Source organism: Balaenoptera borealis (genome assembly GCF_965194805.1).
Source record: "Balaenoptera borealis genome assembly, chromosome: 14".
In the NCBI taxonomy this organism is placed as follows: Eukaryota; Metazoa; Chordata; class Mammalia; order Artiodactyla; family Balaenopteridae; genus Balaenoptera; species Balaenoptera borealis.
In genome coordinates, this window is record NC_138875.1 from 74,447,588 (window position 1) to 74,462,307 (window position 14,720).

Sequence of the window (14,720 nt, forward strand, 5' to 3'; positions counted from 1 at the left end):
TAAGTGGATTTTGTGTGTCCTACCACAGCCAGGCAACTGGTATACTTGGGTATCGTGATGTAGTATATCAGTGGGAATTTACAGTCATGCATGCAGAACTCTCAAGCCCCCAAAACCCTTGTAAAAATTTCCTTTCAGCTTTCCCTTGTCCTGCTGAAAAAGCATCTGCTTTCTTTAACCTGTGATTACAGAGTGTGCTGAGTGACATGTCTGTATTTCCTTAATGTGAGTTTGTTCCAAATCTTCAAAAATCTTAAGCTGTAAAAGGTTTCTTCTCAACTAACTTTAATATAACTTGAATATAAAAATCTTACTGATTCTTTTTATTATTTGAAATATGATAACTTAAGTATAGATTTAAAACAAATCAATAAAGTGCCATTTTAGAACACGGGGTTTTGGACACATGCTTTCCCTTCCCATTTGGTCAGTCATCAACATTTTAGAGTCTTGCACTCTACGCGCTTATTAAATCTTGACCAGTGCTGAATTCACAATTCCTAAATGCTAAATATGACATGTACAGCACCTCCACAAAACACACACACACACACACACACACACACACACACACACACACAGTGGTACTAGGCAGTGGCAATAATACAAAATTTATTTCCCTGAATTTTATATCCGTCTACTTCATGCTCTTATTTAACTGAAACATCAATTCATATAATAATAGAAATATCTTGATTATTGCTTGATTTTTTTAAAATAGCCTTTTTATTTTACAGTTATTTTAGGTTTACAGAAAAAGTGCAGAAATAGTACAGGGAGTTCCCACGTACCCCATACCCAGTACCCTCATCTTAGTGTGGGACACTCGTCACAATGAACGAACAAATATGTTATTATTGACTGAAGTCTCCACTTGATTCAGATTTCCTTAGTTTCTTAGAAGTATTTGCTTCTTTAAAACACTTCCCACATTTTTAGAAACTTCCCCCAGTATGATGCGTATCGTTTAATCCGTTTAGATGTATTCTCAGTGCAGAGTTTTCAATAATATTTATGTTTCTAGGTATGCGATGAAATGCTTGGATAAGAAGAGGATCAAGATGAAACAAGGAGAAACCTTAGCCTTAAATGAAAGGATCATGTTGTCCCTGGTGAGCACAGGAGTAAGTATTCAATTTTGAACACTGTTGGGGTTTTTTGTTTTGTTTTGTTTTTTTGTTTTGTTTTTTTTTGGTTTTTGTATCAGGACAATTTATTTAAAATACAGGCATTATTTTTTTCTGGTGAATTATGCGGCTAGCCAGTTCTTGGGGGGATTAGAATTTATAGCAGGGAGCAGCAGCACTAAGTTAGTGTAAATAATAATTCAGATATTACCTCTGTCTAATTTGGGAATTAGGAACGTACTAGCCACCATCGCTGTGCACACTGACAACTTGTCCCTTTAGTGAGTATTTATGACTTCCTTCTTTGTGGAATATAGTTGCAGAGATGGCAGAAAATAATCATATCAATGACAAAAAAAAAATCACTTGAATATAGTTAAGAATTGGCTGTGTGACTGAGAAGGACTAACCCAGAGAAGAAAAAGTAAGAGAAACATAGCTCCTGTCCCTCACAAACTGATAGAGAGGAAGTGACTTGGCTTAGTCAGACCCCAGTTGTCCCTTCGGGGTGCTCCCCAGTCCGTGTTTCATTTGGAGGGAACCTTATCTTTTCAGCACTTGCTACTTTTACCTGCTGTGGACACTGGCCTTTTCCATTTCCAGCACTACGTTTCTGCCTGTTGGATGTTTTATTTGTACGTCAGGCTGTCATTTTTAGCTCGGCACGTGTAAAAGCAAGCTTTTACACTGTGTCATCTTGACTTGCAAAGCAGTGTCCCGTTCTGATTTCTTTTCCTTTAATAGTATCACCCAGGATCAAAACCTCGGCTTTTATTTACCTGTACAGATGTATATAAAGACACCCAGAAAAACCCACCATCCCAGGAACCTGGGCAGTGCCCGTGTGTCCTGGCAAGTGAGACATGGGGCCCTGGGGGAGGCGGGATGGTGCTTCCAACTATCATAGCTGTGTTCTAAATAAGGTCATCTTCATACAAAGGTTTTGAAAAACTCAGATCTTAATGGTGACTCAAAGAATTCCTTTCAGCTAGTAAGCAAGAAACCTGAGACCCAGAGACATCATTTCTTTGCCCAAAGTCCCCAGACTCCCTGGACAGGCCCAGTGTTCTTTTCTCATCCCTTTGTAGGCTCCATGTTTTATTGTTTGTCACCTGTATTCATTGTGTTGGGGTTTATATTATTCTAGCATTAGTTTTAAGTGGTTCTGGAAAGTCTATTTGCTATCGAAGCCAATGAATATCATAATTTAACTCAACTATAACAGATGAAAATGCCATTGCTATAAATAGTAATGTCTAACTGTGTGCCTCTACCTGCCAACGTATGGACATTAAGCATTTCAAATAAGAGTTACCCTGTGTGCATGACCAAGATTTTAACTGATTGGAATGGAATCTGAGTAGCCTGCACACTGTATTGGAATCAATGTGAATAACATTGGCTTCTAGTATCTATTGAAATGTCTGTGTCTTCATTTCAGACATGGATGTGTGTTTACTGCAGACTTTAAGTGCTTTATTAAAATATTAATTTTTAATGAGTTATCTCAAAGCCTTGGATATTTATTCACAGGAAAGCCTATGGAAAAAAATTTTGGGTGTTGGAAAAATATACGTACAATTTTAATTTTCATGTAGCATTTTTGTTTTATTCAGGTGGGGGAGAGTGGTTAAGTAGTTGTAGAGTTCCTCACTGGTCTACCCATAAGGGAATAAATAAAAAATTGGGGTTATATTGGGCTACTGCTTTGAGCTAATTTAAAAGACTTGTTTATATTTTTTATTCAAATATCAAAACTGTTTAGCATTTTAAACATGTATAAGTACATAATTTAAAGAATTGTAGTAAAGAATTGAAAGAATTGTAATAAAGTTATTTGGAATTGTTTTTGCTAATGAAAGGCCACGGTTTATAGGATTTAAGTAATCTTTAGTTTAAAATTGCCTCCTTAGGTGATGCTTTAGATCGGCCTGTATCAATATGATTTCCTAAGATGGCATGAAAATGAGCCAGAGTCACCCATCAGAGTTTTCTATTTACTAGAAGGTTGTTTTTCTCTTTCAGTCTCAAATTGAGGATTCCTACTTCTCATCCCCCAAAGAGATAGTAGGAAGTACTGTTCGCAGTTTTATTCTGTAACTTTTGGATAGTAAAAAGGGAATCAAGGACATGTATGTCCATGACTGGGAGGAGCCGTCAGCACCTTCATTAATTAAGTCAGTTGTTGTTCGTGAGAAGCATTGCTCATTCATTCCTTGATCCGTACTTGAGACCTAGATTGTGCCGGGCCCTCCACTACGAGACGGGGGTCCTGAAACCCTAGTTTGGTCCTTGTTCTTATAGAGCTGCATAGAGTGAGAGCAGCTGGTGTTTATTCAGACAGTCTCACAAATGCGTTGATCATTGGAACACGTGGCAAGAGGTAGGAAAGACAGGTCCACGGTGCTCGGAAGGCATTTAGCAGGGCGGAGGTATTGTCCACAAACGCTCCTCTGAAGTCAGAGGAGGTGCCGGGGCACATGTGGGTCCTGAGCACGAAAGTTCTGGGGACTCACAGAAGGTCGGCAGAGGTGGGGTCAGAAGTGATAGGGTAGGACCACAAGATGAAGTTGTAGGGGAGAGAGGCAAACAGAGGCCAGACCAGACCAGAAAGAGCTTTCTGGGCCAGTACTGAGGTTTTTAAAAATCTTAAGAGCCGTTAGAAACAAAGTGTTTGAAGTAGGAAGATAACATGATAAGCCTTGCAAGTCTGAAAAGGTTCCTCTGACTGCAGTGTAGAGAAATGTTCTGAAGGATTACTTTACGGTCTATTTTATCATAGTTTTAAGTTCCTGCAAAATGCAGGCTATTTTGCTCACTAGGTAGGAAATCAAAGAAGACAGTTCCTTGCTGAAGAGCTTTAAGTATCCACCTGTAAACACCCCCTAGTTCTTATTTACCTTGAATTTGTAATCAAGGCAGAACATCTTAACCATAGTTATCTTTGAAACCGTACCAACACCATCATTAAACCGCTGCCTGTTTGTCCACTTGGGTCAGTATTCAGTTCTTTGTGTCTCGGACCCCACCTGAGACTCAAGATGGCATCTGCTCAGGGCCTGAGAGATGAGGGATCGTGGTCAGCAAATTCTGTAGAGGTAACCAAGTCAAATCCCTTTAGCGGAGCTTTTATTTCATGTTGCTATGGAAACTTTGCCTTCGTAAGTAGGGTAACATAGGACAGCTCTGCCAAGAGTCCAGGGTCAGAGAGCTGGGGTTTGAATCTTGGCTGGCTACCAAATTTCTTTGTGACCTCAGGCAAGACATTTCCCTTTTAGGGGGTGGGGAGTTTAGTTTCCTTGTCTTTAAAATAAAGAAATCGGACCACGTGATTTTTTTTTTTCTTTCTTAGGAGCCCTTTCTACTCCGGTGGCCTATGATTCTAAATCTCCAATTCATGTCCCATCTTAATAACGTAGTATCTTAACTATACTTTGACCTTTTGCAATTTTCTCAGGGCCGTCATTAGAATGATCATACACCATCATGTTCAGAAATACCCCCTTTCCAGGCTCTATTTGTCCTCTGGGTGAAGTGAGTGGAGTTGCTCTCTCAAGCTGGGAAAGACCCAGGCTTTACTAAGTTCCTGGTCCACCCACTTCTCTGCTCTAGAGATGAATTGTTCATCAGATCAGGAACCAAGAGTATGTGGGGAACCCCATTAAGGAAGAAGCATGATATTTGGAGCAGAATGAGCCATCGCCAGCAGACTGTGGAAAGGTGTGGTGAAACACTGGTGGGATTGCAAGTAGGAGGGTACCCACCCACCGAGAACCACGTGGCTTTTAACAGATTAAAGGGTAACACCCTTATTTTACCTATTTAATGCAAAATAAATCTTAACATTAGTAAACACTAACACCTCTCAACAGACCTCTAAGGAAAACTAGGTAACCACAAAATGAATTTTTTTTTTTTTTAATTTTTATTTATTTATTTATTTATCTGTGGCTGTGTTGGGTCTTCGTTTCTGTGCGAGGGCTTTCTCTAGTTGCGGCGAGTGGGGGCCACTCTTCATCACGGTGCGCAGGCCTCTCACTGTCGCGGCCTCTCTTGTTGCGGAGCACAGGCTCCAGACGCGCGGGCTCAGTAGTTGTGGCTCATGGGCCTAGTTGCTCCGCGGCATGTGGGATCTTCCCAAACCAGGGCTCGAACCCGTGTCCCCTGCATTGGCAGGCAGATTCTCAACCACCGCGCCACCAGGGAAGCCCCACAAAATGAATTTTATAATTCATTCTGGAGTAACTTCTCCTCCAGAAGCTTTGTGGAAATTGAGTTCAAGTTCATGAATCTTGAGCACATAGGAATGTGTTAACACAAATTTATCTGTATGCCCTTAATCGACAGGTGTGAACAATGTGACTTCTGTTTCAGATTATTCTGTTGAAATTTGAATATTTTCTGTGGAATTTAATAATTCTTTGCTTCTGTTAAGAAAGTGGATATAGATATTTCATGCCATTTTTTATTTGAATCAGTTGAGTGGCAGGTGTACACTGTATGTTTATCTCAGTGGACCTAGTTCTAGATCTAGTGGGGCACTGATGGATTTTCACCAGGGAACACATGTGTGTATCCAGCACCCACGTCAAGAGATAAAAAGTTACCGGTGTTCCAGAAGTCTCCCTGTGTCCCTTCCAGCCACTGACCCCACGCCCAAGCTAACTACTACCCAGATGTCTAAAACCATAATTTAGCTTTGCCCGTGTTGAAACTTTAATGTACTCTTTTTGTGTCTGGCTTCTCTCACTCAGTGTTGCTTGCGAGATGCATCTGAGTCGTTGCTCTTAGCAACAGCGCCTTCTGTAGCTAAATAGCAGGGGTCACCAGGCTATGTGTGTGGCCCAGGGACCAAATCTGGCTTGTGTTCACAGCCCGTGAACTAAGAATGGTTTTTTCCTTTTTAAAGCATTGTAAAGAAAAGAAACAAAGAAGAATATGTGATAGAGACTGGATGAGGCCTGCAAAGCTTAAAATATTTACTGTCTAGCCCTTTGCCGAAAAAGTTTGGTGGCCCCTGTTCTATAGTAGTCCATCATATAAATGTGCCACAATTCGTGTATCCATCCTCCTGTTGGTAGACATTGGGGTTATTTCCTGGTTTGGGCTATTTTGAATAGTGCCATGAGGACCATTCTCATGTCCTTGGTGCACATGAGTATAGATTCTCGTGCACATGAGTACAGATTGCTGTTAGGTAAATACCCCGGGGTAGAATTGCTGGCTCATAGGCTTTGCAGGTGGTGATCAGCTTTAGCACTGAACATCTTGTGAAAGTGGTAGTACCATTCCGCCCTCCCAGCGCCATAGTGGAAGTTCCATTAACTCCATACCTTTGCAACACTTGGCATTGTCAGTCTTTTTAATGTTAGCCATTCTCATCGGTTTTAGTGATGATACATTGTGATTTTCAATTTGCATTTCTTAGGGAAAACTGAGGCCTAGCATCTGTTTATAGGCTTGCGGGCCGTTTGATACTCCCTTGTGTGACGTGCTTACATTATTATTATTGTTGTTGTTGTTGTTGCTCTTTTGCCATTTTTCTACTGGGTTGTTTGCTTTTTCTTTATTGATTGTTGAGAGTTCTTTATATATTCAAGATATATATGGATTGCAAATATCTTCTGCCATTCTGTGACTCACCTTTTTACTCTCTTAATGGTGTCTTATGAAGAACAGAAGTTCTTACTTTTATTTTAGTCCAGCTTATCAATATTTTTATTGTTAGTGCTTTTTGTGGCCTGTTTAAGAAATCTTTACTTCACCCTAAGATCCTGAAGTTGTTCTCTTTGGTTTTCTTCTAGAAGCTTTATTGTTTTACCTTGAGATCTGTATCCACCTGGGGTTGACGTTAGTGTGTGGTGTGAGGTAGGGGTGAACGTCCACAGCTGATTGTACAGATAGCCTGTTGCTCCGGCACCACTGATTGAAAAGGCCATGCTTTACCCCCACCCTGCTGGGTCACTTTATTACAAATCAAATGAGCATTTACATGTGGGTCTACTTCAGGATCCTGTTCTGTTCTACTGGTCGATTTGTCTGTCCTTGGGCTAGTTCCATACCGAATTACTGTTGCTTTACCATAAGTCTTGATATCTAGCACTATGAGTTTTCCAGCTTTATTTTTCTTCAAGTGTATCTGAACTTTTCTTGGCCATTTCCATTTCCATATAGATTTTGGGATCAGTTTGTCAATTTTCATTTTAATTAAGAGTGCATGGAATCTAGAGATTAATCTGGGGGGAAATTGACATCTTTACAATTGAGTTTTTCTGTCCTCGGCTCTGGTACATTTTTCCACTTTCAAAAGCTAATTTAATTCCATTTTTATTCTCAGTGTTTCAAAACAGTAATACAGATAACATTTCCCCCCATGGTATGGTTCTTCCAACCTCAGAATCAGAGATTGAAATGGATACTTGACTAGCCAGAACCGAAATGTAGACCAACAGAAAGACTAGCAAGGCAGTAATATTTTTCTGTAGAATCTGAGTCTTTTGAAGATGTAGATAGAGGAGTCATGATTGAATCAGAGTAACAGAGCACCTTTGAGTTCATCTCTAATTAGCAGTGTTGTGTCTCTGTGCATTTTTCCACAGAACCAGACCCACTTTCCTGGGTCTGTTAAAGTTGCCAGGTAGGTGTCTGTGTTTCATGCACGGGGCAGTGGCATGGATAAAAAAAAATGTGTAGATGCTGTTTGGCAGTAGATGCGCTTTCCAGGGCAGCTTTTGCTTTTCTTATATATATATTTTTCACTCTAGGATTGTCCTTTCATTGTCTGTATGACCTACGCCTTCCATACGCCAGATAAACTCTGCTTCATCTTGGATCTGATGAACGGTAAGCAAGACTTGGGAAGTCTGAATACACTGCAAGACTTTGCCATGATGTTGTTTGTTTGTGTTTTCATGATGTTTTATCTTAGCTTGCATTGCTTCAGACAGACTGGCCATTTGGGTCTTTCAGGTAACTAAATTCCTCCTGAAGTTTAAGGAAACCTTTTATTCTTCAATTTTCAGTTAAACTTCATTTAAAAATGTTGACTGCCGTTTCCCTGTGGCTCTCCCAGTCTCTCCCCAGGAAGTTGCATTTTCTAGAAAAGATTTTCATAAAATAGTTAAAATACAGTAAAACTTGATTTTCTGGAATGCAACTGGCCTGGATGTTTAGTTTGCTTGTTCCTGGCCCTCAACTTTTAGGAATGAAATGCCTCCTAAAGATACATAGGCTGAAGATAGAAATGTATTTAAAAACCAACTTTGAAGGAGTAACTTTGGACCAGGACAGATTTTAGCCCAGTCTTCTATGCCTTTAGCCCAGTTCCACTGTACATTGATCTTTTAAACTGTGACTGATGACCCAGAGAATGATGAAGGAGTTTTAGCTAGAAAAGTAGTTTTTTAATACTAGAAAGTGACATGATATATACTCAAAGCATTTTTAGTAACGAGAGCTGAAATTAAGAGGCGTACAGTTCAACAAATCAAATACCTTTTTTGAAATTCACTTGAAGTTTTATTACATTTTGAGTATTTGATGTAAAATCGGACCTACCCAACAGCATGAAGGAATTTCACACACATTATAATGAGGAGACACAGCCAGACACAGCGGCATGTACCCTGTGTGAGTCTATTTATGTGACAGTTAGAACTGGCAAAACTAATCTATGGGGGGAGAGGTTACAATAGAGTCTGATTGGCTTTAATTAGGGGCTGTGAGCTGATATACTGCCTGGGGTGGGCATGGGAAGCCTTCAGCAATGTTGGAAATCTTCTACACCTTGATCTGGTAGTGGTTATACAGGAATATGTGTGTGTGAACAGGAAGATACTTATAAAATCAAGGGCAATAAAGTTGGACACACATGAACTTTCGTAGATCAATTGAGGCTCTTCTTTTATAGTTTATAAGAACATTCCCTTACCCTGTTTGTGGCCTTCTGTGTCTCTGTAACTTGAGGCCATGTGACGATTTACCTTTTCCAACATTTTATTGTGAAAACTTCAAACATATGGCAAAATTGAAAGAATTTTACTGGGGACACCCGAATACACACCACCTGGGTTTTACCAGTTAAAATTTTACTGTATTTGCTTTCTCATATATCTATCAATATGATCAATGTGTTTGTTTTGTTTCCTTACTATTTATTGTCCACAGAATGAGTTGCTAAGCCACCTACTGGATCATTACATGGGTTGATTCAGTTATTAGACAGAACTCAAGTAATCAAAGCAGATTAGCTAACCCTCCCTCCCCCTTGATGGTACATCTGGGAACTGTGATACCTGTCAGAGAATGGTGGCTTTGTTTCATATCGTCCTGGCTATTGTCACATCTAAGTTTTCTCAATGTTTTAGTTTTCTCTAGAATTTTTAAAGCATTTGGTCAAATTACAGAAATCAATGATACATACATATATATAGAGAGAGAGAGAGCGACAAAGCAGAAGCATAGTTTACCTTTTTCGACTGTATCATAACTATGCAGGATGACAGTGATTTTTGTTCCCTTTAAACTGATGCATTGAATTTAAATTCCGCGTCTCTGATTCCAGGGGGTGATTTGCACTATCACCTTTCACAGCACGGGGTGTTTTCTGAGAAGGAGATGCGGTTTTACGCCACAGAAGTCATCCTGGGGCTGGAACACATGCACAATCGGTTTGTCGTTTACAGAGATTTGAAGGTAAGGCCATTGGACAGACTCCTTCCGTTTATCGGACCTGTGCAATAGGTGTTGTATTGCAGTTGTGGTCTTCCAGGTGTTGCCACCTCTTTCATGGTATCCTGTCATTTTCCTCGTCTCAGCCCCGATAAAGGCATCACCTTTGTGATGTTGGTCTCCTCCAGACTCTGAACTCTGTTCTAAGGACTCCATCCTACTTGTCCCTATTACCTCCGTGTCTGGTGCAGCACATATGCCAACTCAAAAACTTTAATTGGTTAATTAGTGAAAAGCAGGGTAGGGGTGTTTTGTCATCACCCATTTTACAATTGATTGTAATTCCATTAATGTTCACTAAGCAACTGATTTGGCCCTGGCTTGGTGTGAGACCAGGAGGTGTACAAAGGTGAACTAGCAGAGAACATATATGTCTTACGGGAAGTATCTACTTGTGAACTAACACGTAGAAGGGCTGAGTCATAACTCATTTGAGGCAAGCCTGATCCGATCAGGGCAGAGTGGCTGACAGCCTGGAGAATTTCCCCCGAAGGGCACTCTCTGAGGCTCAGATTGTTTGGAATTTGCCTTAAAAAATCACTAACGGATTTTCAGGGCTTCCCTGGTGGTGCAGTGGTTGAGAATCTGCCTGCCAATTCAGGGGACATGGGTTCGAGCCCTGGTCTGGGAAGATCCCACATGCCGCGGAGCAACTAGGCCCGTGAGCCACAATTACTGAGCCTGCGCATCTGGAGCCTGTGCTCAGCAACAAGAGAGGCCGTGAGAATGAGAGGCACCACAATGAAGAGTGGCCCCCACTTGCCGCAACTAGAGGAAGCCCTCGCACAGAAACGAAGATCCAACACAGCCATAAATAAATAAATAAATAAACCCAAAGTTTAAAAAAAAAAGAAATACTAGAGTTGAACTATACGAAATGGCTGTTTTTGTAAGAAAATGATTAAACATCAGCAATTTCAAATTGTTCAACCTATTATTGTTAAAAAAAAAAAATCACTAACGGATTTTCAGATCTCTGAACTACATAGCCCCAGTCTTCCATGCTTGGACTTCTTCACTGTGGTTCTGTTTAAAATCTTACTAGACTTGAAAAAAAGGAAATAAGTGCGTTCTGAGTTTTTCCATTCCAGACCATGATGCTTGGTCCCAGGTTCTGCATTAAGGAGGGAGTTGGGAGTTTGCTTGGTACATCCGCGGTGATATTCATCTAGCCAGCCACATGAAGATGGGGGAGGAGATAAACGGGACCTTGACAAACTATAGAAATGATCACGCATTTATATAAAGGTGTAAATAATGGTGAGAAGAAAAATGATAGCCGTGGCAACTTCCCAAGGAGGTTGGGAGGAGAGTGGGTTTGCCTCCTCTCTGCTTCCTTTTTAACCTGAACCCAGGTTAACCAGCTAAAATGTACAGATGATGTTCCTTTGCTCATGTGTTGTGATTAGCTTTTAAAGGTTACCTCCTAAGAATCTAAAATGGTGTATTTTAGTGTTGAGCATATTATGTTTTTCACAAGGGACTTTGTAACTTTTAAAGCCTCCTGCAAGGTTAAAGAATTACTCCCTTAGCCTTCATATGAACATAAAGAAGAAAAAAAGTATTTTCATCACATTAGAAATAATTAGACACTGGTTGGCACATGACATTTTATTTCCTCATGGTGAGTTTTGCAGAAGAATAAAATACACGCCGAAGGCCCATGAAGCGCCATTGTAATACATTTTAATTTAAATCTATAACTGGTTTCTAATCATCTTGATGCAGTATTTTTGTCTTCTAAGCTATTTAGTAGACAATGGTATTATCTAATTTCTATTCAGACTTAATTCTAGTCATTCATGATTATTCATGCTTCAGGTTTATAATGGCATGCCATTATTTTTATTTCAAGCAAAACAATAGCTGATCTCCAGCAGAAAAATATCAAGATGACTGTAATTGAATGTATATTAGGGAGAGGAGCTTTGTTTTCCATGATTATGCTGACTAAATCTAATCTTAATGGATACATTTCATCAGAGTTGTGGTCAAAATCATATTTGGTCATTTGGTAGGGCCCTCTGTTGATTCTGTACTAATAAACAGAAATGACATTTATCGGGATTAATGTGGCACCGTGGAATATTTTGATTTCTTTGGTCACTATTTGTATATTTTTACAAGGTTCCTTTCTGTGCTGTGCTTCGTGGCTTCATTCTCTGAAGTCCTAGTAGTTACAGAGGCCAAGGAGCCTGTGGACTCACCCCCTTTGTGGAGAGACTCACCGTTCTGGCTGGATTGCACTTCTTGCTGTGAAAAAGAAATACTTTAACTCCGATGGACTGTAGTTGTAACCCTCCCGTGTTACCTGCCCTGTGTTCCATCATCAAATAAGTAGAATCCTTCCCATCTGTCATTACCACTTTCCTGCTGAAAGTAACATGAAACATGTCATTGTTGGTATCATGCCCCACTTGGATGTGATGATATGATTAATGCTAGGATTCATGTGTAGGAATGAACTGTAATAAAATAATGAGATATCAAGCGCCAGTAGTTTTAGAAGTTAGCCCCTGGGACATCTTGGAGACTCTTGAAGATCACCTTCTCTTTCATTTTAGCCCGCAAATATCCTCTTGGATGAACACGGACACATTAGGATATCAGACCTTGGTCTTGCCTGCGATTTTTCCAAAAAGAAGCCGCACGCGAGTGTGTGAGTAGTATAGCACCTCTGTCACTGTCGTTTCCTAACTCAACTCGCCTATTCACTCAGACCCCGACGTGGTCATTTGTTCCCCCATTTTTTTCTTGCCAATAGCGATTTTCAGCATGTGGCAGTGCCGGGTCAGGGGAAGGTCCCGTATCCCAGGCTGTGGGAGAGGAGATAAGGGTGGTGGTGTGCTCGCTCTCACCATTTGGAGGAACACGCAGGGACCCACAGTGTAGCTGCCCGGGGGCAGGGTGGTCTAAGGGAAAGATAGGGGCCTCAGCAGCAGACCCAAATCCGTGCTGGCTGTGTGACCCTGAGGCAGTCAGCTCACCTGCTTGACCCTCACTCAGTCTCTTTATCTATAGGGTGGAGGTAGTAGTAGACCCCTGAAAGCTTATATGCCAAAGAAGGTGCACAGGCAATTGCATAGAACTTTCCAAGGAAGGCCAGAGGTCAGGTTTCTCTCTCCATCTACTTTTTCCTTCTTTTTCAAAACAGTTTGGTTTTTTTTTTTTGCTAAAAAGAAATTAGAGTTCTTTTTTTAATTTAAAAAATCATCTCCTTGCAGTTCAAGCTTTTAATGCAGGTCATATTGTTAGATCTGAATATTACATCCGTCCTCTAAACAACCATGCAGAGGAAGCTCCCTGACGCCCTGGCCGTTGGCCAGCACCTGTCCCCTCTCAGGGGACCCTAAGCTGCTTCCAGCAGTGGCCGTGCTTGTTCTGCAAGTGTTGACACTGGCCCAAGGACTTCCCTGAACCTGAGATTGTTAAAATGACAACAGGAGTATGAGGTAGCTGCCCCGGGGCTCAGCAGAAGCAGAACGGAATACGTACTGGTTTTTATTCCTATTTCTTTAGTATCAGTTTATCTGGGTGGAAGATGTGGACATATGTACAGTTTGTGGAAAAACAGGTGACTTTTGCTTGATTTTCCTTTTTCAATATATCAATCTTAGCAATGAAGCTCTTAAAATTCCATTTTATTGTGCATGATTGCTGTGTTGAATGATCTTGAAGTAACTCCCAGGAGTCTTATTTCATGCATCCGTGCAGAAAATAAACTATAAATCCTTTTGTTTTTTTTTTTGTGGGACTAGAAATAAAGTGGTTCTAAAACTGCAGTACTTTATGAGGGGCTGCGTTAAATCAGAATTGCCATTTAAAGCTCTGATCAGATGTTAATAGCGATTAGCACCGTTTCTGTAAACATGTTTCTCTCTTCCTACAGAATCTGGGATATGGTGATAAAAGCCTTAGCATTTTGCCAGCACTTGACAATTATGAGGCCAGAACCTGGGGTTGTATAAGCCTCTCCCAGGGAGTTCATCAGACAGTTTTAAGAGTCATTTGAATTTTTAATGCCACGGCTATTTGGTATGCTAATTTCTTCAATTTAGTATAGTCACAACTGAATATGAATCCGAGAGCTCAGAAGAGTTAATCTCCCAAAGGAATTAACTTTCAGATGCAGAGTTACTTATTCCCATATAGGGCCTCCCCCTCTTCTTAGTGTAATTCACATGTCAGATCTGAAAGACGGGCTTTTGTCCATAGCTGAACAGCATCTGTAAAGGGATGGGATCGGGAAGGTTGATTTCCATGTTTAAACGATGATAGTGAGGCCACTACTTAAAAAGGATAAACACACAACAAAATTCTGTATTTTTAAGTAGAGGAGGCATGTCATGGCTGAGAACAGAGGCTTTCAAGTCAGCAGATGTGGGTTTGAATCCTCCTTCCACGTGGCACCAGCCTCATTTTTCTCCTCTATAAAGAGGTAGTAACAATGCTGCTTACTTCACGTGACAGTTGTGAGGGTGAAGTCAACTCCTTCACATAATAAGTATTTACTTCACATTGGCTGTGTGCCAGGTGCTGGCAGTGCAGCGGGGACCGAGGCAGAAGAGCTCCCTGACCTCCTGGAATCAGCAGCCCTGGGGCTGTCCAGGAAGTGACCCGTGTGGGGGACAGCACTCATGCCATGAGTTGAACATCAGCTGTCCCAGGCCTGGGTGGCTGGCTGCTCTGAATATGTTGTTATCTTCACAGAAGACCCACAGGGCATGGGTATAATCATGTACTTTTACGGGATGGAAACTGAGGTTCAGAGAAACTAAGGAACTTGAACAAAGTCACATGCCTGGCACATCGTGGGGCTAGAATTAAGATCCAGTTCTGTCCGACTCCAAAGCTTGTGTTCCT

At 40.9% G+C, this 14,720-nt stretch overlaps 1 protein-coding gene across 7 annotated transcripts in view; it reads left to right on the top strand.

Annotated features, from left to right (window-relative positions):
- LOC309610921 (G protein-coupled receptor kinase 3) overlaps nucleotides 1-14,720 on the top strand; it is a 124,310-nt gene that overhangs the window by 80,925 nt on the left and 28,665 nt on the right. For all 7 annotated transcript variants that reach the window (XR_014234232.1, XM_082354475.1, XM_082354477.1 and 4 more), the window contains 4 exons: nucleotides 1,025-1,124; nucleotides 7,892-7,970; nucleotides 9,691-9,821; nucleotides 12,422-12,516. Coding sequence is in view for 6 of the 7 variants with exons in the window: in XM_082354475.1 (XP_082210601.1) it covers nucleotides 1,025-1,124; nucleotides 7,892-7,970; nucleotides 9,691-9,821; nucleotides 12,422-12,516 (405 nt within the window). In the remaining variant the exon portion in view is untranslated. The remainder of the gene's footprint in view (nucleotides 1-1,024; nucleotides 1,125-7,891; nucleotides 7,971-9,690; nucleotides 9,822-12,421; nucleotides 12,517-14,720) is intronic.